General features: G+C 35.9%; 1 protein-coding gene across 50 annotated transcripts in view; it reads left to right on the top strand.

Annotated features, from left to right (window-relative positions):
* The window catches only part of trdn.L (triadin L homeolog), a 374,840-nt gene that overhangs the window by 273,364 nt on the left and 74,459 nt on the right, over positions 1 to 27,017 (top strand). For 27 of the 50 annotated variants that reach the window (XM_041562894.1, XM_041562885.1, XM_041562883.1 and 24 more), the window contains 40 exons: positions 211 to 258; positions 473 to 520; positions 1,454 to 1,501; positions 2,116 to 2,163; positions 2,510 to 2,557; positions 2,796 to 2,843; positions 3,501 to 3,548; positions 3,763 to 3,810; positions 4,744 to 4,791; positions 5,405 to 5,452; positions 5,798 to 5,845; positions 6,084 to 6,131; positions 6,789 to 6,836; positions 7,051 to 7,098; positions 8,030 to 8,077; positions 8,691 to 8,738; positions 9,554 to 9,601; positions 9,840 to 9,887; positions 10,546 to 10,593; positions 10,808 to 10,855; positions 11,790 to 11,837; positions 16,183 to 16,230; positions 16,859 to 16,906; positions 17,564 to 17,611; positions 17,826 to 17,873; positions 18,808 to 18,855; positions 19,469 to 19,516; positions 20,147 to 20,194; positions 20,851 to 20,898; positions 21,112 to 21,159; positions 22,091 to 22,138; positions 22,748 to 22,795; positions 23,139 to 23,186; positions 23,425 to 23,472; positions 24,130 to 24,177; positions 24,392 to 24,439; positions 25,375 to 25,422; positions 26,034 to 26,081; positions 26,427 to 26,474; positions 26,713 to 26,760. In XM_041562894.1, the coding sequence (XP_041418828.1) occupies positions 211 to 258; positions 473 to 520; positions 1,454 to 1,501; positions 2,116 to 2,163; positions 2,510 to 2,557; positions 2,796 to 2,843; positions 3,501 to 3,548; positions 3,763 to 3,810; positions 4,744 to 4,791; positions 5,405 to 5,452; positions 5,798 to 5,845; positions 6,084 to 6,131; positions 6,789 to 6,836; positions 7,051 to 7,098; positions 8,030 to 8,077; positions 8,691 to 8,738; positions 9,554 to 9,601; positions 9,840 to 9,887; positions 10,546 to 10,593; positions 10,808 to 10,855; positions 11,790 to 11,837; positions 16,183 to 16,230; positions 16,859 to 16,906; positions 17,564 to 17,611; positions 17,826 to 17,873; positions 18,808 to 18,855; positions 19,469 to 19,516; positions 20,147 to 20,194; positions 20,851 to 20,898; positions 21,112 to 21,159; positions 22,091 to 22,138; positions 22,748 to 22,795; positions 23,139 to 23,186; positions 23,425 to 23,472; positions 24,130 to 24,177; positions 24,392 to 24,439; positions 25,375 to 25,422; positions 26,034 to 26,081; positions 26,427 to 26,474; positions 26,713 to 26,760 (1,920 nt within the window). The remainder of the gene's footprint in view (positions 1 to 210; positions 259 to 472; positions 521 to 1,453; positions 1,502 to 2,115; positions 2,164 to 2,509; positions 2,558 to 2,795; positions 2,844 to 3,500; positions 3,549 to 3,762; positions 3,811 to 4,743; positions 4,792 to 5,404; positions 5,453 to 5,797; positions 5,846 to 6,083; positions 6,132 to 6,788; positions 6,837 to 7,050; positions 7,099 to 8,029; positions 8,078 to 8,690; positions 8,739 to 9,553; positions 9,602 to 9,839; positions 9,888 to 10,545; positions 10,594 to 10,807; positions 10,856 to 11,789; positions 11,838 to 16,182; positions 16,231 to 16,858; positions 16,907 to 17,563; positions 17,612 to 17,825; positions 17,874 to 18,807; positions 18,856 to 19,468; positions 19,517 to 20,146; positions 20,195 to 20,850; positions 20,899 to 21,111; positions 21,160 to 22,090; positions 22,139 to 22,747; positions 22,796 to 23,138; positions 23,187 to 23,424; positions 23,473 to 24,129; positions 24,178 to 24,391; positions 24,440 to 25,374; positions 25,423 to 26,033; positions 26,082 to 26,426; positions 26,475 to 26,712; positions 26,761 to 27,017) is intronic. The other 23 variants (XM_041562890.1, XM_041562888.1, XM_041562881.1 and 20 more) reach the window with 23 other exon arrangements.

Raw genomic sequence — 27,017 nt, 5'->3', positions numbered from 1 at the left:
CAATGAGGGTTCTTTTTTATTTTACTTTGTGAGTAGATAGTAACATTTCTATAGTAGGAGGTTCGGGAGTACCGACTTTAAAAGAAGTCTTCTATTGCATTTACTATTGTGATATATTTTGCTTGGTACACTCCAACCAAGCTTAAAATAACCAGTACCCATTTGTCATTACTCTTAAAAAAATTCATAAACGAATGTTACCTTCAACAGAGGTACCAGTTAAGAAGACTGAACCAGAAGTGAAGGAAGTTAAGAAAGGTAAATAAAATTAATTGTTTTCTAAAAGCACATAGGACGAACTCAAATGAGTTACGTAAGCCGTCATCAAAATGATCAATTTTGTGCCAGGGAAACTGCGGATCTCTATCCCTTTCTTAAAACATGGCATAGGCCTTCGTAGGTCAAATCTTACCACCAGAATCTACTTGTTAAATGGAAAATGATGAACCATGAATTTTATTGTTTTTAACAGAGGTGCCTACAAAGAAGCCGCAACCAAAACCTGCAGAAGTTAAGAAAGGTGAATATCTTGTTCTTTGCAATGCCCTGAGGGTTGTGAATGATGGCTAGGCTGATCATACTGAATTGTGGCAATGTGCTAGTACATGGAAATCCTTAAAACCATTGCTATCACGAGAAAAAGGGAGAGACTTGAAGCAGCCATTGGAGAATCTGTTTTTTTGGGGGGGGGTAGGAGAATGATTCGTGTTAAGCCCTTATTATTCTCAGAGTATTTTAAGCATGCTTTGGATATAGCTAAAGTGAATGCCTTGAGATTGTGGTCTTGTTCTTAAACAGGGAATTTCAAAAGGAATGTATTTTTCAGTAATTTGGCATATACATTAAAAATGAAATGAAACCCAAAGCCATCAATTAAAACATCATATTAAAAAAGCAGACAAGTGAAGTAGCCTAAACAAGAAATGACAGAAGCTATGGCAAATTTCAAAATGGTTTCTAGCACATCTATTGCTGTTATTTATTGAGAGGGTTTATTTCTTATTTTAGGTTGCGAGCCAAGTACTGCATGTATAGCACAATGCTTGGGAGAAGCATAACTTTTAAAGAAGGCTTCTTCTCCTTATAAGTAACATTTGGGGATTCTTCCACTTGCGTTCTCGCAAATTAGCCAGAATTGGGCAGTACAGTTCATGCGGCTCTTTTCAAAATGAGTTGTAATAGAGTGCTTTTTACCTTCGACAGATGAGCAACACAAAAAAAAACTGAAGCAGAAAGGAAATTCAGAAAGGTGGAAATACAGTTATTGATAATCAGACATTCTTAGGCAAGAGCCTATTATAAGTACTCATTTTTGTTGTGATGAAGTTCTTGAGCACCTATATCACTTTTTGATATCAATATTTAGATCTCATAAGCCCTTTTCAGATATTAGCACTCCAATCTTTCGGTAAGGTCAGTTCTTAGCATTCATCCCTTATCTTATTTTTGACAGAGGTGCCGTCAAAGAAGCCCGAACCGAAACCTGCAGAAGTCAAGAAAGGTAAACATTGTGTGCTCCATAAAACTCTGTCTATAACATAGGTTGATTAGGGGTTTGAAAAGCTTCATGACAATGAATGATTATAAGAGGGCAATTTTTAACAGTATGCTCAAAAGCCATTGTTCTATTTAAAATGGAGGATAAGCATCCTGACATCCTTATTATCCTCTGCCTACATGCACATTTTCTTACATACGCTTGCCATGAAAGCGCAATGATATCGAGCTTTGCCTGAAACATGAAATTCACTGAAAACGAATTCTCTCATTATTTCGTTTTATTGTTTATGAAGGAATTAAAATTGAAACGATGACTGAAAAAGCTTTTCATCTAGAGATAGAAGTAGACTGAATGTATTCAACTGTTATTCATAAAGTGAGAGTTAATTTCAAGTTCTAGGGTGTGATGCAATAGTATACGAATATCATCATGAGGCCATGAAGCAGTTTTTTTATTTTTAAGATGGCTACTACTGAAATCATTAAAAATTGTTACGTGTTTTTGCTCAATGCAGCCCACCATCACCTAATACATCCAGTAGCCTATTTAAGTAGCCCATTGACTATTGCTCTGGAAAAAAAAACAATTCAGTAAAGCAATATTTTCTTCAACAGAGGAACCAGTTAAGAAGACTGAACCAGAAATAAAGGACATTAAAAAAGGTAAACAGAACAACCAGAAAAAAATAGACACTGATGTAAAGACCTTCTAAAGATTTAAATGGGCAAAGCAAATGGATACGCAAGTGGATTTTTTTCATAATAAGCTCATTGAGCATCTGTATCACTTTAGTAAAAATGTTGTTTAGATCTCCTATTGTCTCTCCAGTAGTGATAAGTCAAAAGCAACTTGAACTTTGCTTTAGACTTATCACTACTAGATACTGTATGTTATAGTCTAGGTGGTGAATGAAAGCCTCCATAGACATGTTGCCTCATGCAATATGAACCCTAGAAGGTGTTAGTATTTTTGGAATAATAAACCATGAATAATATTATTTTTTAACAGAGGTGCCTGTAAAGAAACCCGAAGCAAAACCTGCAGAAGTAAAGAAAGGTGAATATCACACTCTCTTAAATAACCTGCCTATCTCAAAAGTCAATGGTGGTGTGAGTTGGTAGACTTATTTTAAAGAATTGCCATGAATTGATATTTCATGGAAAAACTTAAAATGCTTTTGCACTCGAGCCGACTGATAAAGGGAGATTTTGACAAACTGCATCTCACATATTAACACCACACCCTATCGGTCATGCTGCTGATAATGAACAATGAATTGTATTATTTTTAACAGAGGTGCCTATCAAGAAGCCTGAACCAAAACCTACAGAAGTTAAGAAAGGTGATTATCGTTCTCCTGTACATACACTGACTACGGAAAAAAGTTGATCGCTTTGTTGGTTCCACTCATAATGCCGAACGATGTTAATTAGCGAATTCATGGGAAACTTTATAATCCCTCATAGTCAAGAGCAGATCTAATAAAGGAGGGTGATTTAAGAAATCTCACCCAAAGTCATCACTTGATTTTTTAAAGAAAATAGTCTTTGAGAGAATGTTTGGGGTTTTTTATAGCCATCGCCAGCCCACAATTCCATTGAGCTTTCATTTACAGAAAATGCCAATGCTGTGGTTAATGAGGATCATACTATATTAATGTAATAAAACCTAAGATCTTCATTTCACTATTATCTTAAAGAGATTCACTGAAAGAAACCTAAACTTGACAGCATTGAAGGAAACACTGGAAAAGTTAGTGGATATGATGAAACTATTGAGCTTCATCTTCAATGAGGGTTCTTTTTTATTTTACTTTGTGAGTAGATAGTAACATTTCTATAGTAGGAGGTTCGGGAGTACCGACTTTAAAAGAAGTCTTCTATTGCATTTACTATTGTGATATATTTTGCTTGGTACACTCCAACCAAGCTTAAAATAACCAGTACCCATTTGTCATTACTCTTAAAAAAAATTCATAAACGAATGTTACCTTCAACAGAGGTACCAGTTAAGAAGACTGAACCAGAAGTGAAGGAAGTTAAGAAAGGTAAATAAAATTAATTGTTTTCTAAAAGCACATAGGACGAACTCAAATGAGTTACGTAAGCCGTCATCAAAATGATCAATTTTGTGCCAGGGAAACTGCGGATCTCTATCCCTTTCTTAAAACATGGCATAGGCCTTCGTAGGTCAAATCTTACCACCAGAATCTACTTGTTAAATGGAAAATGATGAACCATGAATTTTATTGTTTTTAACAGAGGTGCCTACAAAGAAGCCGCAACCAAAACCTGCAGAAGTTAAGAAAGGTGAATATCTTGTTCTTTGCAATGCCCTGAGGGTTGTGAATGATGGCTAGGCTGATCATACTGAATTGTGGCAATGTGCTAGTACATGGAAATCCTTAAAACCATTGCTATCACGAGAAAAAGGGAGAGACTTGAAGCAGCCATTGGAGAATCTGTTTTTTTTGGGGGGGGTAGGAGAATGATTCGTGTTAAGCCCTTATTATTCTCAGAGTATTTTAAGCATGCTTTGGATATAGCTAAAGTGAATGCCTTGAGATTGTGGTCTTGTTCTTAAACAGGGAATTTCAAAAGGAATGTATTTTTCAGTAATTTGGCATATACATTAAAAATGAAATGAAACCCAAAGCCATCAATTAAAACATCATATTAAAAAAGCAGACAAGTGAAGTAGCCTAAACAAGAAATGACAGAAGCTATGGCAAATTTCAAAATGGTTTCTAGCACATCTATTGCTGTTATTTATTGAGAGGGTTTATTTCTTATTTTAGGTTGCGAGCCAAGTACTGCATGTATAGCACAATGCTTGGGAGAAGCATAACTTTTAAAGAAGGCTTCTTCTCCTTATAAGTAACATTTGGGGATTCTTCCACTTGCGTTCTCGCAAATTAGCCAGAATTGGGCAGTACAGTTCATGCGGCTCTTTTCAAAATGAGTTGTAATAGAGTGCTTTTTACCTTCGACAGATGAGCAACACAAAAAAAAACTGAAGCAGAAAGGAAATTCAGAAAGGTGGAAATACAGTTATTGATAATCAGACATTCTTAGGCAAGAGCCTATTATAAGTACTCATTTTTGTTGTGATGAAGTTCTTGAGCACCTATATCACTTTTTGATATCAATATTTAGATCTCATAAGCCCTTTTCAGATATTAGCACTCCAATCTTTCGGTAAGGTCAGTTCTTAGCATTCATCCCTTATCTTATTTTTGACAGAGGTGCCGTCAAAGAAGCCCGAACCGAAACCTGCAGAAGTCAAGAAAGGTAAACATTGTGTGCTCCATAAAACTCTGTCTATAACATAGGTTGATTAGGGGTTTGAAAAGCTTCATGACAATGAATGATTATAAGAGGGCAATTTTTAACAGTATGCTCAAAAGCCATTGTTCTATTTAAAATGGAGGATAAGCATCCTGACATCCTTATTATCCTCTGCCTACATGCACATTTTCTTACATACGCTTGCCATGAAAGCGCAATGATATCGAGCTTTGCCTGAAACATGAAATTCACTGAAAACGAATTCTCTCATTATTTCGTTTTATTGTTTATGAAGGAATTAAAATTGAAACGATGACTGAAAAAGCTTTTCATCTAGAGATAGAAGTAGACTGAATGTATTCAACTGTTATTCATAAAGTGAGAGTTAATTTCAAGTTCTAGGGTGTGATGCAATAGTATACGAATATCATCATGAGGCCATGAAGCAGTTTTTTTATTTTTAAGATGGCTACTACTGAAATCATTAAAAATTGTTACGTGTTTTTGCTCAATGCAGCCCACCATCACCTAATACATCCAGTAGCCTATTTAAGTAGCCCATTGACTATTGCTCTGGAAAAAAAACAATTCAGTAAAGCAATATTTTCTTCAACAGAGGAACCAGTTAAGAAGACTGAACCAGAAATAAAGGACATTAAAAAAGGTAAACAGAACAACCAGAAAAAAATAGACACTGATGTAAAGACCTTCTAAAGATTTAAATGGGCAAAGCAAATGGATACGCAAGTGGATTTTTTTCATAATAAGCTCATTGAGCATCTGTATCACTTTAGTAAAAATGTTGTTTAGATCTCCTATTGTCTCTCCAGTAGTGATAAGTCAAAAGCAACTTGAACTTTGCTTTAGACTTATCACTACTAGATACTGTATGTTATAGTCTAGTGGTGAATGAAAGCCTCCATAGACATGTTGCCTCATGCAATATGAACCCTAGAAGGTGTTAGTATTTTTGGAATAATAAACCATGAATAATATTATTTTTTAACAGAGGTGCCTGTAAAGAAACCCGAAGCAAAACCTGCAGAAGTAAAGAAAGGTGAATATCACACTCTCTTAAATAACCTGCCTATCTCAAAAGTCAATGGTGGTGTGAGTTGGTAGACTTATTTTAAAGAATTGCCATGAATTGATATTTCATGGAAAAACTTAAAATGCTTTTGCACTCGAGCCGACTGATAAAGGGAGATTTTGACAAACTGCATCTCACATATTAACACCACACCCTATCGGTCATGCTGCTGATAATGAACAATGAATTGTATTATTTTTAACAGAGGTGCCTATCAAGAAGCCTGAACCAAAACCTACAGAAGTTAAGAAAGGTGATTATCGTTCTCCTGTACATACACTGACTACGGAAAAAAGTTGATCGCTTTGTTGGTTCCACTCATAATGCCGAACGATGTTAATTAGCGAATTCATGGGAAACTTTATAATCCCTCATAGTCAAGAGCAGATCTAATAAAGGAGGGTGATTTAAGAAATCTCACCCAAAGTCATCACTTGATTTTTTAAAGAAAATAGTCTTTGAGAGAATGTTTGGGGTTTTTTATAGCCATCGCCAGCCCACAATTCCATTGAGCTTTCATTTACAGAAAATGCCAATGCTGTGGTTAATGAGGATCATACTATATTAATGTAATAAAACCTAAGATCTTCATTTCACTATTATCTTAAAGAGATTCACTGAAAGAAACCTAAACTTGACAGCATTGAAGGAAACACTGGAAAAGTTAGTGGATATGATGAAACTATTGAGCTTCATCTTCAATGAGGGTTCTTTTTTATTTTACTTTGTGAGTAGATAGTAACATTTCTATAGTAGGAGGTTCGGGAGTACCGACTTTAAAAGAAGTCTTCTATTGCATTTACTATTGTGATATATTTTGCTTGGTACACTCCAACCAAGCTTAAAATAACCAGTACCCATTTGTCATTACTCTTAAAAAAAATTCATAAACGAATGTTACCTTCAACAGAGGTACCAGTTAAGAAGACTGAACCAGAAGTGAAGGAAGTTAAGAAAGGTAAATAAAATAAATTGTTTTCTAAAAGCACATAGGACGAACTCAAATGAGTTACGTAAGCCGTCATCAAAATGATCAATTTTGTGCCAGGGAAACTGCGGATCTCTATCCCTTTCTTAAAACATGGCATAGGCCTTCGTAGGTCAAATCTTACCACCAGAATCTACTTGTTAAATGGAAAATGATGAACCATGAATTTTATTGTTTTTAACAGAGGTGCCTACAAAGAAGCCGCAACCAAAACCTGCAGAAGTTAAGAAAGGTGAATATCTTGTTCTTTGCAATGCCCTGAGGGTTGTGAATGTTGGCTAGGCTGATCATACTGAATTGTGGCAATGTGCTAGAACATGGAAATCCTTAAAACCATTGCTATCACGAGAAGAAGGGAGAGACTTGAAGCAGCCATTGGAGAATCTGTTTTTTGGGGGGGGTAGGAGAATGATTCGTGTTAAGCCCTTATTATTCTCGGAGTATTTTAAGCATGCTTTGGATATAGCTAAAGTGAATGCCTTGAGATTGTGGTCTTGTTCTTAAACAGGGAATTTCAAAAGGAATATATTTTTCAGTAATTTGGCATATACATTAAAAATGAAATGAAACCCAAAGCCATCAATTAAAACATCATATTAAAAAAGCAGACAAGTGAAGTAGCCTAAACAAGAAATGACAGAAGCTATGGCAAATTTCAAAATGGTTTCTAGCACATCTATTGCTGTTATTTATTGAGAGGGTTTATTTCTTATTTTAGGTTGCGAGCCAAGTACTTCATGTATAGCACAATGCTTGGGAGAAGCATAACTTTTAAAGAAGGCTTCTTCTCCTTATAAGTAACATTTGGGGATTCTTCCACTTGCGTTCTCGCAAATTAGCCAGAATTGGGCAGTACAGTTCATGCGGCTCTTTTCAAAATGAGTTGTAATAGAGTGCTTTTTACCTTCGACAGATGAGCAACACAAAAAAAAACTGAAGCAGAAAGGAAATTCAGAAAGGTGGAAATACAGTTATTGATAATCAGACATTCTTAGGCAAGAGCCTATTATAATTGCTCATTTTTGTTGTGATGAAGTTCTTGAGCACCTATATCACTTTTTGATATCAATATTTAGATCTCATAAGCCCTTTTCAGATATTAGCACTCCAATCTTTGGGTAAGGTCAGTTCTTAGCATTCATCCCTTATCTTATTTTTGACAGAGGTGCCGTCAAAGAAGCCCGAACTGAAACCTGCAGAAGTCAAGAAAGGTAAACATTGTGTGCTCCATAAAACTCTGTCTATAATATAGGTTGATTAGGGGTTTGAAAAGCTTCATGACAATGAATGATTATAAGAGGGCAATTTTTAACAGTATGCTCAAAAGCCATTGTTCTATTTAAAATGGAGGATAAGCATCCTGACATCCTTATTATCCTCTGCCTACATGCACATTTTCTTACATACGCTTGCCATGAAAGCGCAATGATATCGAGCTTTGCCTGAAACATGAAATTCACTGAAAACAAATTCTCTCATTATTTCGTTTTATTGTTTATGAAGGAATTAAAATTGAAACGATGACTGAAAAAGCTTTTCATCTAGAGATAGAAGTAGACTGAATGTATTCAACTGTTATTCATAAAGTGAGAGTTAATTTCAAGTTCTAGGGTGTGATGCAATAGTATACGAATATCATCATGAGGCCATGAAGCAGTTTTTTTATTTTTAAGATGGCTACTACTGAAATCATTAAAAATTGTTACGTGTGTTTGCTCAATGCAGCCCACCATCACCTAATACATCCAGTAGCCTATTTAAGTAGCCCATTGACTATTGCTCTGGAAAAAAAACAATTCAGTAAAGCAATATTTTCTTCAACAGAGGAACCAGTTAAGAAGACTGAACCAGAAATAAAGGACATTAAAAAAGGTAAACAGAACAACCAGAAAAAAATAGACACTGATGTTAAGACCTTCTAAAGATTTAAAGGAGAAGGAAAGGCTAAAATTAAGTAAGCTTTATTTGAAAGATCTATATAAATGCACCAGTAAACCCTCAAAGTAATGCTGCTCTGAGTCCTCTGTCAAAAGAAACACCACATTTCTTTCCTTCTATTGTGTACACATGGGCTTCTGTATCTGACTTCCTGTTTTCAGCTTAAACCTCTAGGGCACGGCCTTGAGCATGCTCAGTTTGCTCCTCTCCCCATCCCTCTTCCCCTGCCTGCTGTAATATGAGCCCAGAGCTATGAGCGAGCAGGGAGAGACTCAGGCAGGAAGTGATGTCACACCAAGCCAATATGGCAGCTGCTATTCTAAACAAACAGAGAACACTTCAAGAGCTGTTTACTCAAGTATAGTAAAGCATTCTACAGAATAAATATATTGTTATAGCTTGCACTATTGTGGCTAATCTATTGGCAATAAACTGCTTCAGTAGCTTTCCTTCTCCTTTAAATGGGCAAAGCAAATGGATACGCAAGTGGATTTTTTTCATAATAAGCTCATTGAGCATCTGTATCACTTTAGTAAAAATGTTGTTTAGATCTCCTATTGTCTCTCCAGTAGTGATAAGTCAAAAGCAACTTGAACTTTGCTTTAGACTTATCACTACTAGATACTGTATGTTATAGTCTAGGTGGTGAATGAAAGCCTCCATAGACATGTTGCCTCATGCAATATTAACCCTAGAAGGTGTTAGTATTTTTGGAATAATAAACCATGAATAATATTATTTTTTAACAGAGGTGCCTGTAAAGAAACCCGAAGCAAAACCTGCAGAAGTAAAGAAAGGTGAATATCACACTCTCTTAAATAACCTGCCTATATCAAAAGTCAATGGTGGTGTGAGTTGGTAGACTTATTTTAAAGAATTGCCATGAATTGATATTTCATGGAAAAACTTAAAATGCTTTTGCACTCGAGCCGACTGATAAAGGGAGATTTTGACAAACTGCATCTCACATATTAACACCACACCCTATCGGTCATGCTGCTGATAATGAACAATGAATTGTATTATTTTTAACAGAGGTGCCTATCAAGAAGCCTGAACCAAAACCTACAGAAGTTAAGAAAGGTGATTATCGTTCTCCTGTACATACACTGACTACGGAAAAAAGTTGATCGCTTTGTTGGTTCCACTCATAATGCCGAACGATGTTAATTAGCGAATTCATGGGAAACTTTATAATCCCTCATAGTCAAGAGCAGATCTAATAAAGGAGGGTGATTTAAGAAATCTCACCCAAAGTCATCACTTTATTTTTTAAAGAAAATAGTCTTTGAGAGAATGTTTGGGGTTTTTTATAGCCATCGCCAGCCCACAATTCCATTGAGCTTTCATTTACAGAAAATGCCAATGCTGTGGTTAATGAGGATCATACTATATTAATGTAATAAAACCTAAGATCTTCATTTCACTATTATCTTAAAGAGATTCACTGAAAGAAACCTAAACTTGACAGCATTGAAGGAAACACTGGAAAAGTTAGTGGATATGATGAAACTATTGAGCTTCATCTTCAATGAGGGTTCTTTTTTTATTTTACTTTGTGAGTAGACAGTAACATTTCTATAGTAGGAGGTTCGGGAGTACCGACTTTAAAAGAAGTCTTCTATTGCATTTACTATTGTGATATATTTTGCTTGGTACACTCCAACCAAGCTTAAAATAACCAGTACCCATTTGTCATTACTCTTAAAAAAAATTCATAAACGAATGTTACCTTCAACAGAGGTACCAGTTAAGAAGACTGAACCAGAAGTGAAGGAAGTTAAGAAAGGTAAATAAAATAAATTGTTTTCTAAAAGCACATAGGACGAACTCAAATGAGTTACGTAAGCCGTCATCAAAATGATCAATTTTGTGCCAGGGAAACTGCGGATCTCTATCCCTTTCTTAAAACATGGCATAGGCCTTCGTAGGTCAAATATTACCACCAGAATCTACTTGTTAAATGGAAAATGATGAACCATGAATTTTATTGTTTTTAACAGAGGTGCCTACAAAGAAGCCTGAACCAAAACCTGCAGAAGTTAAGAAAGGTGAATATCTTGTTCTTTGCAATGCCCTGAGGGTTGTGAATGTTGGCTAGGCTGATAATACTGAATTGTGGCAATGTGCTAGTACACGGAAATCCTTAAAACCATTGCTATCACGAGAAGAAGGGAGAGACTTGAAGCAGCCATTGGAGAATCTGTTTTTTTTGGGGGGGGAGGAGAATGATTCGTGCTAAGCCCTAATTATTCTCGGAGTATTTTAAGCATGCTTTGGATATAGCTAAAGTGAATGCCTTGAGATTGTGGTCTTGTTCTTAAACAGGGAATTCCTAAAAGGAATATATTTTTCAGTAATTTGGCATATACATTAAAAATGAAATGAAACCCAAAGCCATCAATTAAAACATCATATTAAAAAAAGCAGACAAGTAAAGTAGCCTAAACAAGAAATGACAGAAGCTATGGCAAATTTCAAAATGGTTTCTAGCACATCTATTGCTGTTATTTATTGAGAGGGTTTATTTCTTATTTTAGGTTGCAAGCCAAGTACTGCGTGTATAGCACAATGCTTGGGAGAAGCATAACTTTTAAAGAAGGCTTCTTCTCCTTATAAGTAACATTTGGGGATTCTTCAACTTGCGTTCTCGCAAATTAGCCAGAATTGGGCAGTACAGTTCATGCGGCTCTTTTCAAAATGAGTTGTAATAGAGTGCTTTTTACCTTCGACAGATGAGCAACACAAAAAAAAACTGAAGCAGAAAGGAAATTCAGAAAGGTGGAAATACAGTTATTGATAATCAGACATTCTTAGGCAAGAGCCTATTATAATTACTCATTTTTGTTGTGATGAAGTTCTTGAGCACCTATGTCACTTTTTGATATCAATATTTAGATCTCATAAGCCCTTTTCAGATATTAGCACTCCAATCTTTGGGTAAGGTCAGTTCTTAGCATTCATCCCTTATCTTATTTTTGACAGAGGTGCCGTCAAAGAAGCCCGAACCGAAACCTGCAGAAGTCAAGAAAGGTAAACATTGTGTGCTCCATAAAACTCTGACGGTTTGCACCTCAATGGAAGGGGGTCCGCGGTGCTAGGGGAAAGAATGGCTAAGAGGTTGGAGGAGTGTTTAAACTAGGCAAGGGGGGGTGGGTGAGAGAAAGGATTATGGGGAAGCTAGTGTAGACGGGGCAGTGGGGTTAGTAAGGGGTCATGGGGGAGGAGTGAGGGGGGCATACAGTTTACCAGCTAAGGAGGTCCCTCTGTTACAAGGAAAACAGAATAATACTAACTTAACGTATAATTCTTTACCAAGTAATGCACATTTCAAAAGTAAAAGTAATAACCTCCGCTGTATGCTGGCAAATGCACGGAGTTTGTCAGGTAAAATGGGAGACCTAGAATTAATTGCATGCTCTAAAAATTATGATATAATTGGTATCACTGAGACCTGGTGGGATGAAACATGTGACTGGATTGTGAATTTAAATGGTTACACCCTTTTTAGGAGGGATAGAGGGATTAAAAAGGGTGGAGGAGTGTGTTTGTATGTAAAGCCTGAATTAAAGCCATGCGCTAAAGAAATAAAAATAGCTGCACTGGTGAGGGTGTAGAATCACTCTGGGTAGAGATTTCGACTGGGCAAAAGGTATCAAAAAGAATTATCATTGGTGTATGCTATAAACCACCTCGTATAAGTGTCGAGTATGAAGCCGAGCTACTCTTGCAGATACAAGCGGCTTCACAAGCTGGGTCAAGTTGTTGCTATGGGTGACTTCAATTATCCAGACATTGACTGGGGTAATGGGGTTGCTAAGACAGAAAAAGCTAGTAGGTTTGTAAATATGCTGAATGACAACTTTTTATTCCAGCTCGTTCAAGAACCTACTAGGAATAACTCTCTTTTGGACCTTGTAATAACTAACAATACTGAACTCATCTCTAACATTTGTGTGGGTGAGCATTTAGGGAATAGTGATCATAACATGGTCTCCTTTGAGATTCTGTTGCAGAAGCAATTCTATAAGGGAGTAACTAAAACACTAAATTTCAGACGTGCAAACTTTGACAGTATAAGGGCATCTCTGCAACATATTAAGTGGGAAATGCTTTTCACAGGGTTAAACACAGAACAAAAATGGGAAGTCTTTAAAATGCTGCTTAATAAATATACTTGTCAGTATATTCCACTTGTAAGCAAGGAACGTCGTTGCAAAGCAAAACCTTTTTGGTTCAATAGAAGCGTTGGTGTTGAGGTGGGTAAGAAAAGACGTGCTTTTAAGGCTTTCAAGTTAGCTGGTATAGCCGAAACATTTATAAGGTACAAGGAGGCCAATAAATCATGCAAAGAAGCTATAAGGCAAGCTAAAATTGCTATAGAAAAGGATATTGCAGCAAGCAGTAAAAAAAATCCAAAATTATTTTTTAAATATGTCAATAGTAAAAAAATGAAGCAGGAAGGGGTGGGACCCTTACTATCAGAGGGGGGTCAGCTGGTTGATGAAAACAAAATAAAAGCGCAGATTCTGAACTCGTATTTTTCATCTGTGTACACAAATGAAGAACCAGTAAGTGAAGGTTTCCTTCTTAAAGGAAAACTATACCCCCAAAATGAATACTTAAGCAACAGATAGTTTATATCAAATTGAATGACATATTAAAGAATCTTACCAAACTGGAATATATATTTACATAAATATTGCCCTTTTACATCTCTTGCCTTGAACCACCATTTCGTGACTCTATCTGTGCTGCCTCAGAGATCACCTGACCAGAAATACTACAACACTAACTGTAACAGGAAGAAGTGTGGAAGCAAAAGGCAGAACTCTGTCTGTTAATTGGCTCATGTGACCTTACATGTGGTTTGTTTGTGTGCACAGTGAATCTTACGATCTCAGGGGGCGGCCCTTATTTTTTAAAATGGCAATTTTCTATTTATGATTACCCAATGGCACATACTACTAAAAAAGTATATAATTATGATAATGGTTCATTTACATGAAGCAGGGTTTTACACATGAGCTGTTTTACTCAATATCTTTTAATAGAGACCTACATTGTTTGGGGGGGTATAGTTTTCCTTTAACACTCCCAATTCTAGTAATACAACTAATGATGCATGGTTCATACATGAAGAAATTCAAAAGAGACTTGAACATGTTAAGATTAAGAAAGGTCCAGGGCCAGATGGTATTCATCCCAGGGTAATTAGCGAGCTTAGCTCTGTGATTGCCAAACCTCTTTACTTAATTTTTCAGGATTCATTGAGATCTGGCATTGTGCCGAGAGACTGACGAATTGCTAATGTGGTGCCTCTATTCAAAAAAGGATCCCGTTCTCAGCCTCAAAACTATAGGCCAGTTAGTCTGACGTCAGTATTAGGAAAGCTTTTCGAAGGGTTAATAAAGGATAAGATACTGGACTTCATAGCAAATCATAATACTATGAGTTTGTGCCAGCATGGTTTTATGCGTAATAGATCTTGCCAGACTAACTTAATTTCTTTTTACGAGAATGTAAGTAGAGACCTCGATTCTGGGATGGAAGTGGATGTGATTTACTTAGACTTTGCTAAAGCATTTGATACAGTGCCACACAAAAGGTTACTGGTTAAATTAAGGAATGTTGGCCTGGAACATAGTATTTGTACCTGGATAGAGAACTGGCTAAAAGATAGACTACAAAGAGTGGTGGTAAATGGAACATTTTCTAATTGGACCAGTGTTGTTAGTGGAGTACCGCAGGGATCTGTACTAGGTCCTTGCTTTTCAACTTGTTTATTAATGACCTGGAGGTGGGCATTGAAAGTACTGTTTCTATTTTTGCAGATGATACTAAATTGTGCAGAACTATAGGTTCCATGCAGGATGCTGCCACTTTGCAAAGTGATCTGTCTAAACTGGAAAACTGGGCAGCAAACTGGAAAATGAGGTTCAACGTTGATAAATGCAAGGTTATGCACTTTGGCAAAAATAATATAAATGCAAGTTATACACTAAATGGCAGTGTGTTGGGAGTTTCCTTAAATGAAAAGGATCTAGGGGTCTTTGTAGATAACACGTTGTCTAATTCTGGGCAGTGTCATTCTGTGACTACTAAAGCAAATAAAGTTCTGTCTTGCATAAAAAAGGGCATTAACTCAAGGGATGAAAACATAATTATGCCTCTTTATAGGTCCTTGTGAGGCCTCATCTGGAGTATGCAGTTCAGTTTTGGACTCCAGTCCTTAAGAGGGATATAAATGAACTGGAGAGAGTGCAGAGACGTGCAACTAAATTGGTTAGAGGACGGAAGACTTAAATTATGAGGGTAGACTGTCAAGGTTGGGGTTGTTTTCTCTGGAAAAAAGGCGCTTGCGAGGGACATGATTACACTTTACAAGTACATTAGAGGACATTATAGACAAATGGCAGGGGACCTTTTTACCCATAAAGTGGATCACCGTACCAGAGGCCACCCCTTTAGACTAGAAGAAAAGAACTTTCATTTGAAGCAACGTAGAGGGTTCTTCACAGTCAGGACAGTGAGGTTGTGGAATGCACTGCCGGGTGATGTTGTGATGGCTGATTCAGTTAATGCCTTTAAGAATGGCTTGGATGATTTTTTGGACAGACATAATATCCAAGGCTATTGTGATACTAAACTCTATAGTTAGTATAGGTATGGGTATATAGAATTTTAATTAAAAGTAGGGAGGGGTGTGTGTATGGATGATGGGTTTTCATTTGGAGGGGTTGAACTTGATGGACTTTGTCTTTTTTCAACCCAATTTAACTATGTAACTATGTAACTATAATATAGGTTGATTAGGGGTTTGAAAAGCTTCATGACAATGAATGATTATAAGAGGGCAATTTTAACAGTATGCTCAAAAGCCATTGTTCTATTTAAAATGGAGGAAAAGCATCCTGACATCCTTATTATCCTCTGCCTACATGCACATTTTCTTACATACGCTTGCCATGAAAGCGCAATGATATCGAGCTTTGCCTGAAACATAAAATTCACTGAAAACAAATTCTCTCATTATTTCATTTTATTGTTTATGAAGGAATTAAAATTGAAACGATGACTGAAAAAGCTTTTCATCTAGAGATAGAAGTAGACTGAATGTATTCAACTGTTATTCATAAAGTGAGAGTTAATTTCAAGTTCTAGGGTGTGATGCAATAGTATACGAATATCATCATGAGGCCATAAAGCAGTTTTTTTATTTTTAAGATGGCTACTACTGAAATCATTAAAAATTGTTACGTGTTTTTGCTCAATGCAGCCCACCATCACCTAATACATCCAGTAGCCTATTTAAGTAGCCCATTGACTATTGCTCTGGAAAAAAAACAATTCAGTAAAGCAATATTTTCTTCAACAGAGGAACCAGTTAAGAAGACTGAACCAGAAATAAAGGACATTAAAAAAGGTAAACAGAACAACCAGAAAAAAATAGACACTGATGTAAAGACCTTCTAAAGATTTAAATGGGCAAAGTAAATGGATACGCAAGTGGATTTTTTTCATAATAAGCTCATTGAGCATCTGTATCACTTTAGTAAAAATGTTGTTTAGATCTCCTATTGTCACTCCAGTAGTGATAAGTCAAAAGCAACTTGAACTTTGCTTTAGACTTATCACTACTAGATACTGTATGTTATAGTCTAGGTGGTGAATGAAAGCCTCCATAGACATGTTGCCTCATGCAATATGAACCCTAGAAGGTGTTAGTATTTTTGGAATAATAAACCATGAATAATATTATTTTTTAACAGAGGTGCCTGTAAAGAAACCCGAAGCAAAACCTGCAGAAGTAACTTTTTGATATCACACTCTCTTAAATAACCTGCCTATATCAAAAGTCAATGGTGGTGTGAGTTGGTAGACTTATTTTAAAGAATTGCCATGAATTGATATTTCATGGAAAAACTTAAAATGCTTTTGCACTCGAGCCGACTGATAAAGGGAGATTTTGACAAACTGCATCTCACATATTAACACCACACCTATCGGTCATGCTGCTGATAATGAACAATGAATTGTATTATTTTTAACAGAGGTGCCTATCAAGAAGCCTGAACCAAAACCTACAGAAGTTAAGAAAGGTGATTATCGTTCTCCTGTACATACACTGACTACGGAAAAAAGTTGATCGCTTTGTTGGTTCCACTCATAATGCCGAACGATGTTAATTAGCGAATTCATGGGAAACTTTATAATCCCTCATAGTCAAGAGCAGATCTAATAAAGGAGGGTGATTTAAGAAATCTCACCCAAAGTCATCACTTTATTTTTTAAAGAAAATAGTCTTTGAGAGAATGTTTGGGTTTTTTTATAGCCATCGCCAGCCCACAATTCCATTGAGCTTTCATTTACAGAAAATGCCAATGCTGTGGTTAATGAGGATCATACTATATTAATGTAATAAAACCTAAGATCTTCATTTCACTATTATCTTAAAGAGATTCACTGAAAGAAACCTAAACTTGACAGCATTGAAGGAAACACTGGAAAAGTTAGTGGATATGATGAAACTATTGAGCTTCATCTTCAATGAGGGTTCTTTTTTATTTTACTTTGTGAGTAGACAGTAACATTTCTATAGTAGGAGGTTCGGGAGTACCGACTTTAAAAGAAGTCTTCTATTGCATTTACTATTGTGATATATTTTGCTTGATACACTCCAACCAAGCTTAAAATAACCAGTACCCATTTGTCATTACTCTTAAAAAAAATTCATAAACGAATGTTACCTTCAACAGAGGTACCAGTTAAGAAGACTGAACCAGAAGTGAAGGAAGTTAAGAAAGGTAAATAAAATAAATTGTTTTCTAAAAGCACATAGGACGAACTCAAATGAGTTACGTCAGCCGTCATCAAAATGATCAATTTTGTGCCAGGGAAACTGCGGATCTCTATCCCTTTCTTAAAACATGGCATAGGCCTTCGTAGGTCAAATTTTACCACCAGAATCTACTTCTTAAATGGAAAATGATGAACCATGAATTTTATTGTTTTTAACAGAGGTGCCTACAAAGAAGCCGGAACCAAAACCTGCAGAAGTTAAGAAAGGTGAATATCTTGTTCTTTGCAATGCCCTGAGGGTTGTGAATGTTGGCTAGGCTGATAATACTGAATTGTGGCAATGTGCTAGTACACGGAAATCCTTAAAACCATTGCTATCACGAGAAGAAGGGAGAGACTTGGAGCAGCCATTGGAGAATCTGTTTTTTTTGGGGGGGGGAGGAGAATGATTCGTGTTAAGCCCTATTTATTCTCAGAGTATTTTATGCATGCTTTGGATATAGCTAAAGTGAATGCCTTGAGATTGTGGTCTTGTTCTTAAACAGGGAATTCCTAAAAGGAATATATTTTTCAGTAATTTGGCATATACATTAAAAATTAAATGAAACCCAAAGCCATCAATTAAAACATCATATTAAAAAAGCAGACAAGTGAAGTAGCCTAAACAAGAAATGACAGAAGCTATGGAAAATTTCAAAATGGTTTCTAGCACATCTATTGCTGTTATTTATTGAGAGGGTTTATTTCTTATTTTAGGTTGCGAGCCAAGTACTGCGTGCATAGCACAATGCTTGGGAGAAGCATAACTTTTAAAGAAGGCTTCTTCTCCTTATAAGTAACATTTGGGGATTCTCCCACTTGCGTTCTCGCAAATTAGCCAGAATTGGGCAGTATAGTTCATGCGGCTCTTTTCAAAATGAGTTGTAATAGAGTGCTTTTTACCTTCGACAGATGAGCAACACAAAAAAAAACTGAAGCAGAAAGGAAATTCAGAAAGGTGGAAATACAGTTATTGATAATCAGACATTCTTAGGCAAGAGCCTATTATAATTACTCATTTATGTTGTGATGAAGTTCTTGAGCACCTATATCACTTTTTGATATCAATATTTAGATCTCATAAGCCCTTTTCAGATATTAGCACTCCAATCTTTCGGTAAGGTCAGTTCTTAGCATTCATCCCTTATCTTATTTTTGACAGAGGTGCCGTCAAAGAAGCCCGAACCGAAACCTGCAGAAGTCAAGAAAGGTAAACATTGTGTGCTCCATAAAACTCTGTCTATAATATAGGTTGATTAGGGGTTTGAAAAGCTTCATGACAATGAATGATTATAAGAGGGCAATTTTTAACAGTATGCTCAAAAGCCATTGTTCTATTTAAAATGGAGGATAAGCATCCTGACATCCTTATTATCCTCTGCCTACATGCACATTTTCTTACATACGCTTGCCATGAAAGCGCAATGATATCGAGCTTTGCCTGAAACATGAAATTCACTGAAAACGAATTCTCTCATTATTTCGTTTTATTGTCTATGAAGGAATTAAAATTGAAACGATGACTGAAAAAGCTTTTCATCTAGAGATAGAAGTAGACTGAATGTATTCAACAGTTATTCATAAAGTGAGAGTTAATTTCAAGTTCTAGGGTGTGATGCAATAGTATACGAATATCATCATGAGGCCATGAAGCAGTTTTTTTATTTTTAAGATGGCTACTACTGAAATCATTAAAAATTGTTACGTGTTTTTGCTCAATGCAGCCCACCATCACCTAATACATCCAGTAGCCTATTTAAGTAGCCCATTGACTATTGCTCTGGAAAAAAAACAATTCAGTAAAGCAATATTTTCTTCAACAGAGGAACCAGTTAAGAAGACTGAACCAGAAATAAAGGACATTAAAAAAGGTAAACAGAACAACCAGAAAAAAATAGACACTGATGTAAAGACCTTCTAAAGATTTAAATGGGCAAAGTAAATGGATACGCAAGTGGATTTTTTTCATAATAAGCTCATTGAGCATCTGTATCACTTTAGTAAAAATGTTGTTTAGATCTCCTATTGTCACTCCAGTAGTGATAAGTCAAAAGCAACTTGAACTTTGCTTTAGACTTATCACTACTAGATACTGTATGTTATAGTCTAGGTGGTGAATGAAAGCCTCCATAGACATGTTGCCTCATGCAATATGAACCCTAGAAGGTGTTAGTATTTTTGGAATAATAAACCATGAATAATATTATTTTTTAACAGAGGTGCCTGTAAAGAAACCCGAAGCAAAACCTGCAGAAGTAACTTTTTGATATCACACTCTCTTAAATAACCTGCCTATATCAAAAGTCAATGGTGGTGTGAGTTGGTAGACTTATTTTAAAGAATTGCCATGAATTGATATTTCATGGAAAAAACTTAAAATGCTTTTGCACTCGAGCCGACTGATAAAGGGAGATTTTGACAAACTGCATCTCACATATTAACACCACACCCTATCGGTCATGCTGCTGATAATGAACAATGAATTGTATTATTTTTAACAGAGGTGCCTATCAAGAAGCCTGAACCAAAACCTACAGAAGTTAAGAAAGGTGATTATCGTTCTCCTGTACATACACTGACTACGGAAAAAAGTTGATCGCTTTGTTGGTTCCACTCATAATGCCGAACGATGTTAATTAGCGAATTCATGGGAAACTTTATAATCCCTCATAGTCAAGAGCAGATCTAATAAAGGAGGGTGATTTAAGAAATCTCACCCAAAGTCATCACTTTATTTTTTAAAGAAAATAGTCTTTGAGAGAATGTTTGGTTTTTTTATAGCCATCGCCAGCCCACAATTCCATTGAGCTTTCATTTACAGAAAATGCCAATGCTGTGGTTAATGAGGATCATACTATATTAATGTAATAAAACCTAAGATCTTCATTTCACTATTATCTTAAAGAGATTCACTGAAAGAAACCTAAACTTGACAGCATTGAAGGAAACACTGGAAAAGTTAGTGGATATGATGAAACTATTGAGCTTCATCTTCAATGAGGGTTCTTTTTTATTTTACTTTGTGAGTAGACAGTAACATTTCTATAGTAGGAGGTTCGGGAGTACCGACTTTAAAAGAAGTCTTCTATTGCATTTACTATTGTGATATATTTGCTTGGTACACTCCAACCAAGCTTAAAATAACCAGTACCCATTTGTCATTACTCTTAAAAAAAAATTCATAAACGAATGTTACCTTCAACAGAGGTACCAGTTAAGAAGACTGAACCAGAAGTGAAGGAAGTTAAGAAAGGTAAATAAAATAAATTGTTTTCTAAAAGCACATAGGACGAACTCAAATGAGTTACGTCAGCCGTCATCAAAATGATCAATTTTGTGCCAGGGAAACTGCGGATCTCTATCCTTTCTTAAAACATGGCATAGGCCTTCGTAGGTCAAATTTTACCACCAGAATCTACTTCTTAAATGGAAAATGATGAACCATGAATTTTATTGTTTTTAACAGAGGTGCCTACAAAGAAGCCGGAACCAAAACCTGCAGAAGTTAAGAAAGGTGAATATCTTGTTCTTTGCAATGCCCTGAGGGTTGTGAATGTTGGCTAGGCTGATAATACTGAATTGGGGCAATGTGCTAGTACACGGAAATCCTTAAAACCATTGCTATCACGAGAAGAAGGGAGAGACTTGGAGCAGCCATTGGAGAATCTGTTTTTTTGGGGGGGGGGAGAATGATTCGTGTTAAGCCCTATTTATTCTCAGAGTATTTTATGCATACTTTGGATATAGCTAAAGTGAATGCCTTGAGATTGTGGTCTTGTTCTTAAACAGGGAATTCCTAAAAGGAATATATTTTTCAGTAATTTGGCATATACATTAAAAATTAAATGAAACCCAAAGCCATCAATTAAAACATCATATTAAAAAAGCAGACAAGTGAAGTAGCCTAAACAAGAAATGACAGAAGCTATGGAAAATTTCAAAATGGTTTCTAGCACATCTATTGCTGTTATTTATTGAGAGGGTTTATTTCTTATTTTGGGTTGCGAGCCAAGTACTGCGTGCATAGCACAATGTTTGGGGAGAAGCATAACTTTTAAAGAAGGCTTCTTCTCCTTATAAGTAACATTTGGGGATTCTCCCACTTGCGTTCTCGCAAATTAGCCAGAATTGGGCAGTACAGTTCATGCGGCTCTTTTCAAAATGAGTTGTAATAGAGTGCTTTTTACCTTCGACAGATGAGCAACACAAAAAAAAACTGAAGCAGAAAGGAAATTCAGAAAGGTGGAAATACAGTTATTGATAATCAACATTCTTAGGCAAGAGCCTATTATAATTACTCATTTATGTTGTGATGAAGTTCTTGAGCACCTATATCACTTTTTGATATCAATATTTAGATCTCATAAGCCCTTTTCAGATATTAGCACTCCAATCTTTCGGTAAGGTCAGTTCTTAGCATTCATCCCTTATCTTATTTTTGACAGAGGTGCCGTCAAAGAAGCCCGAACCGAAACCTGCAGAAGTCAAGAAAGGTAAACATTGTGTGCTCCATAAAACTCTGTCTATAATATAGGTTGATTAGGGGTTTGAAAAGCTTCATGACAATGAATGATTATAAGAGGGCAATTTTTAACAGTATGCTCAAAAGCCATTGTTCTATTTAAAATGGAGGATAAGCATCCTGACATCCTTATTATCCTCTGCCTACATGCACATTTTCTTACATACGCTTGCCATGAAAGCGCAATGATATCGAGCTTTGCCTGAAACATGAAATTCACTGAAAACGATTCTCTCATTATTTCGTTTTATTGTCTATGAAGGAATTAAAATTGAAACGATGACTGAAAAAGCTTTTCATCTAGAGATAGAAGTAGACTGAATGTATTCAACTGTTATTCATAAAGTGAGAGTTAATTTCAAGTTCTAGGGTGTGATGCAATAGTATACGAATATCATCATGAGGCCATGAAGCAGTTTTTTTATTTTAAGATGGCTACTACTGAAATCATTAAAAATTGTTACGTGTTTTTGCTCAATGCAGCCCACCATCACCTAATACATCCAGTAGCCTATTTAAGTAGCCCATTGACTATTGCTCTGGAAAAAGACAATTCAGTAAGCAATATTTTCTTCAACAGAGGAACCAGTTAAGAAGACTGAACCAGAAATAAAGGACATTAAAAAAGGTAAACAGAACAACCGAAAAAAATAGACACTGTTGTAAAGACCTTCTAAAGATTTAAATGGCAAAGCAAATGGATACGCAAGTGGATTTTTTCATAATAAGCTCATTGAGCATCTGTATCACTTTAGTAAAAATGTTGTTTAGATCTCCCATTGTCTCTCCAGTAGTGTTAAGTCAAAAGCAACTTGAACTTTGCTTTAGACTTATCACTACTAGATACTGTATGTTATAGTCTAGGTGGTGAATGAAAGCCTCCATAGACATGTTGCCTCATGCAATATTAACCCTAGAAGGTGTTAGTATTTTTGGAATAATAAACCATGAATAATATTATTTTTTAACAGAGGTGCATGTAAAGAAACCCGAAGCAAAACCTTCAGAATTAAAGAAAGGTGAATATCACACTCTCTTAAATAACCTGCCTATATCAAAAGTCAATGGTGGTGTGAGTTGGTAGACTTATTTTAAAGAATTGCCATGAATTGATATTTCATGGAAAAACTTAAAATGCTTTTGCACTCGAGCCGACTGATAAAGGGAGATTTTGACAAACTGCATCTCACATATTAACACCACACCCTATCGGTCATGCTGCTGATAATGAACAATGAATTGTATTATTTTTAACAGAGGTGCCTATCAAGAAGCCTGAACCAAAACCTACAGAAGTTAAGAAAGGTGATTATCGTTCTCCTGTACATACACTGACTACGGAAAAAAGTTGATCGCTTTGTTGGTTCCACTCATAATGCCGAACGATGTTAATTAGCGAATTCATGGGAAACTTTATAATCCCTCATAGTCAAGAGCAGATCTAATAAAGGAGGGTGATTTAAGAAATCTCACCCAAAGTCATCACTTTATTTTTTAAAGAAATAGTCTTTGAGAGAATGTTTGGGTTTTTTTATAGCCATCGCCAGCCCACAATTCCATTGAGCTTTCATTTAAGGAAAATGCCAATGCTGTGGTTAATGAGGATCATTCTATATTAATGTAATAAAACCTAAGATCTTCATTTCACTATTATCTTAAAGAGATTCACTGAAAGAAACGTAAACTTGACAGCATTGAAGGAAACACTGGAAAAGTTAGTGGATATGATGAAACTATTGAGCTTCATCTTCAACGAGGGTTCTTTTTTATTTTACTTTGTGAGTAGATAGTAACATTTCTATAGTAGGAGGTTCAGGAGTACCGACTTTAAAAGAAGTCTTCTATTGCATTTACTATTGTGATATTTTTTTGCTTGGTACACTCCAACCAAGCTTAAAATAACCAGTACCCATTTGTCATTACTCTTAAAAAAAATTCATAAACGAATGTTACCTTCAACAGAGGTACCAGTCAAGAAGACTGAACCAGAAGTGAAGGAAGTTAAGAAAGGTAAATAAAATAAATTGTTTTCTAAAAGCACATAGGACGAACTCAAATGAGTTACGTAAGCCGTCATCAAAATGATCAATTTTGTGCCAGGGAAACTGCGGATCTCTATCCCTTTCTTAAAACATGGCATAGGCCTTCGTAGGTCAAATATTACCACCAGAATCTACTTGTTAAATGGAAAATGATGAACCATGAATTTTATTGTTTTTAACAGAGGTGCCTACAAAGAAGCCGGAACCAAAACCTGCAGAAGTTAAGAAAGGTGAATATCTTGTTCTTTGCAATGCCCTGAGGGTTGTGAATGTTGGCTAGGCTGATCATACTGAATTGTGGCAATGTGCTAGTACACGGAAATCCTTAAAACCATTGCTATCACGAGAAGAAGGGAGAGACTTGAAGCAGCCATTGGAGAATCTGTTTTTTGGGGGGGGGTAGGAGAATGATTCGTGTTAAGCCCTAATTATTCTCGGAGTATTTTAAGCATGCTTTGGATATAGCTTAAGTGAATGCCTTGAGATTGTGGTCTTGTTCTTAAACAGGGAATTCCTAAAAGGAATATATTTTTCAGCAATTTGGCATATACATTAAAAATGAAATGAAACCCAAAGCCATCAATTAAAACATCATATTAAAAAAGCAGACAAGTGAAGTAGCCTAAACAAGAAATGAAAGAAGCTATGGCAAATTTCAAAATGGTTTCTAGCACATCTATTGCTGTTATTTATTGAGAGGGTTTATTTCTTATTTTAGGTTGCGAGCCAAGTACTGCGCGTATAGCACAATGCTTGGGAGAAGCATAACTTTTAAAGAAGGCTTCTTCTCCTTATAAGTAACATTTGGGGATTCTTCCACTTGCGTTCTCGCAAATTAGCCAGAATTGGGCAGTACAGTTCATGCGGCTCTTTTCAAAATGAGCTGTAATAGAGTGCTTTTTACATTCGACAGATGAGCTACACCAAAAAAAAAAATGAAGCAGAAAGGAAATTCAGAAAGGTGGAAATACAGTTATTGATAATCAGACATTCTTAGGCAAGAGCCTATTATAATTACTCATTTTTGTTGTGATGAAGTTCTTGAGCACCTATATCACTTTTTGATATCAATATTTAGATCTCATAAGCCCTTTTCAGATATTAGCACTCCAATCTTTCGGTAAGGTCAGTTCTTAGCATTCATCCCTTATCTTATTTTTGACAGAGGTGCCGTCAAAGAAGCCCGAACCGAAACCTGCAGAAGTCAAGAAAGGTAAAAATTGTGTGCTCCATAAAACTCTGTCTATAATATAGGTTGATTAGGGGTTTGAAAAGCTTCATGACAATGAATGATTATAAGAGGGCAATTTTTAACAGTATGCTCAAAAGCCATTGTTCTATTTAAAATGGAGGATAAGCATCCTGACATCCTTATTATCCTCTGCCTACATGCACATTTTCTTACATACGCTTGCCATGAAAGCACAATGATATCGAGCTTTGCCTGAAACATGAAATTCACTGAAAACGAATTCTCTCATTATTTCGTTTTATTGTTTATGAAGGAATTAAAATTGAAACGATGACTGAAAAAGCTTTTCATCTAGAGATAGAAGTAGACTGAATGTATTCAACTGTTATTCATAAAGTGAGAGTTAATTTCAAGTTCTAGGGTGTGATGCAATAGTATACGAATATCATCATGAGGCCATGAAGCAGTTTTTTATTTTTAAGATGGCTACTACTGAAATCATTAAAAATTGTTACGTGTTTTTGCTCAATGCAGCCCACCATCACCTAATACATCCAGTAGCCTATTTAAGTAGCCCATTGACTATTGCTCTGGAAAAAGACAATTCAGTAAAGCAATATTTTCTTCAACAGAGGAACCAGTTAAGAAGACTGAACCAGAAATAAAGGACATTAAAAAAGGTAAACAGAACAACCAGAAAAAAATAGACACTGTTGTAAAGACCTTCTAAAGATTTAAATGGGCAAAGCAAATGGATACGCAAGTGGATTTTTTCATAATAAGCTCATTGAGCATCTGTATCACTTTAGTAAAAATGTTGTTTAGATCTCCTATTGTCTCTCCAGTAGTGTTAAGTCAAAAGCAACTTGAACTTTGCTTTAGACTTATCACTACTAGATACTGTATGTTATGGTCTAGGTGGTGAATGAAAGCCTCCATAGACATGTTGCCTCATGCAATATTAACCCTAGAAGGTATTAGTATTTTTGGAATAATAAACCATGAATAATATAATTTTTTAACAGAGGTGCATGTAAAGAAACCCGAAGCAAAACCTTCAGAATTAAAGAAAGGTGAATATCACACTCTCTTAAATAACCTGCCTATATCAAAAGTCAATGGTGGTGTGAGTTGGTAGACTTATTTTAAAGAATTGCCATGAATTGATATTTCATGGAAAAACTTAAAATGCTTTTGCACTCGAGCCGACTGATAAAGGGAGATTTTGACAAACTGCATCTCACATATTAACACCACACCCTATCGGTCATGCTGCTGATAATGAACAATGAATTGTATTATTTTTAACAGAGGTGCCTATCAAGAAGCCTGAACCAAAACCTACAGAAGTTAAGAAAGGTGATTATCGTTCTCCTGTACATACACTGACTACGGAAAAAAGTTGATCGCTTTGTTGGTTCCACTCATAATGCCGAACGATGTTAATTAGCGAATTCATGGGAAACTTTATAATCCCTCATAGTCAAGAGCAGATCTAATAAAGGAGGGTGATTTAAGAAATCTCACCCAAAGTCATCACTTTATTTTTTAAAGAAAATAGTCTTTGAGAGAATGTTTGGGTTTTTTTATAGCCATCGCCAGCCCACAATTCCATT

This window comes from Xenopus laevis, chromosome 5L, assembly GCF_017654675.1.
Source record: "Xenopus laevis strain J_2021 chromosome 5L, Xenopus_laevis_v10.1, whole genome shotgun sequence".
Lineage (NCBI taxonomy): Eukaryota > Metazoa > Chordata > Amphibia > Anura > Pipidae > Xenopus > Xenopus laevis.
Note: the sequence above shows the minus strand (reverse complement) of the source record. Positions and strands in the feature narration are given on the sequence as shown.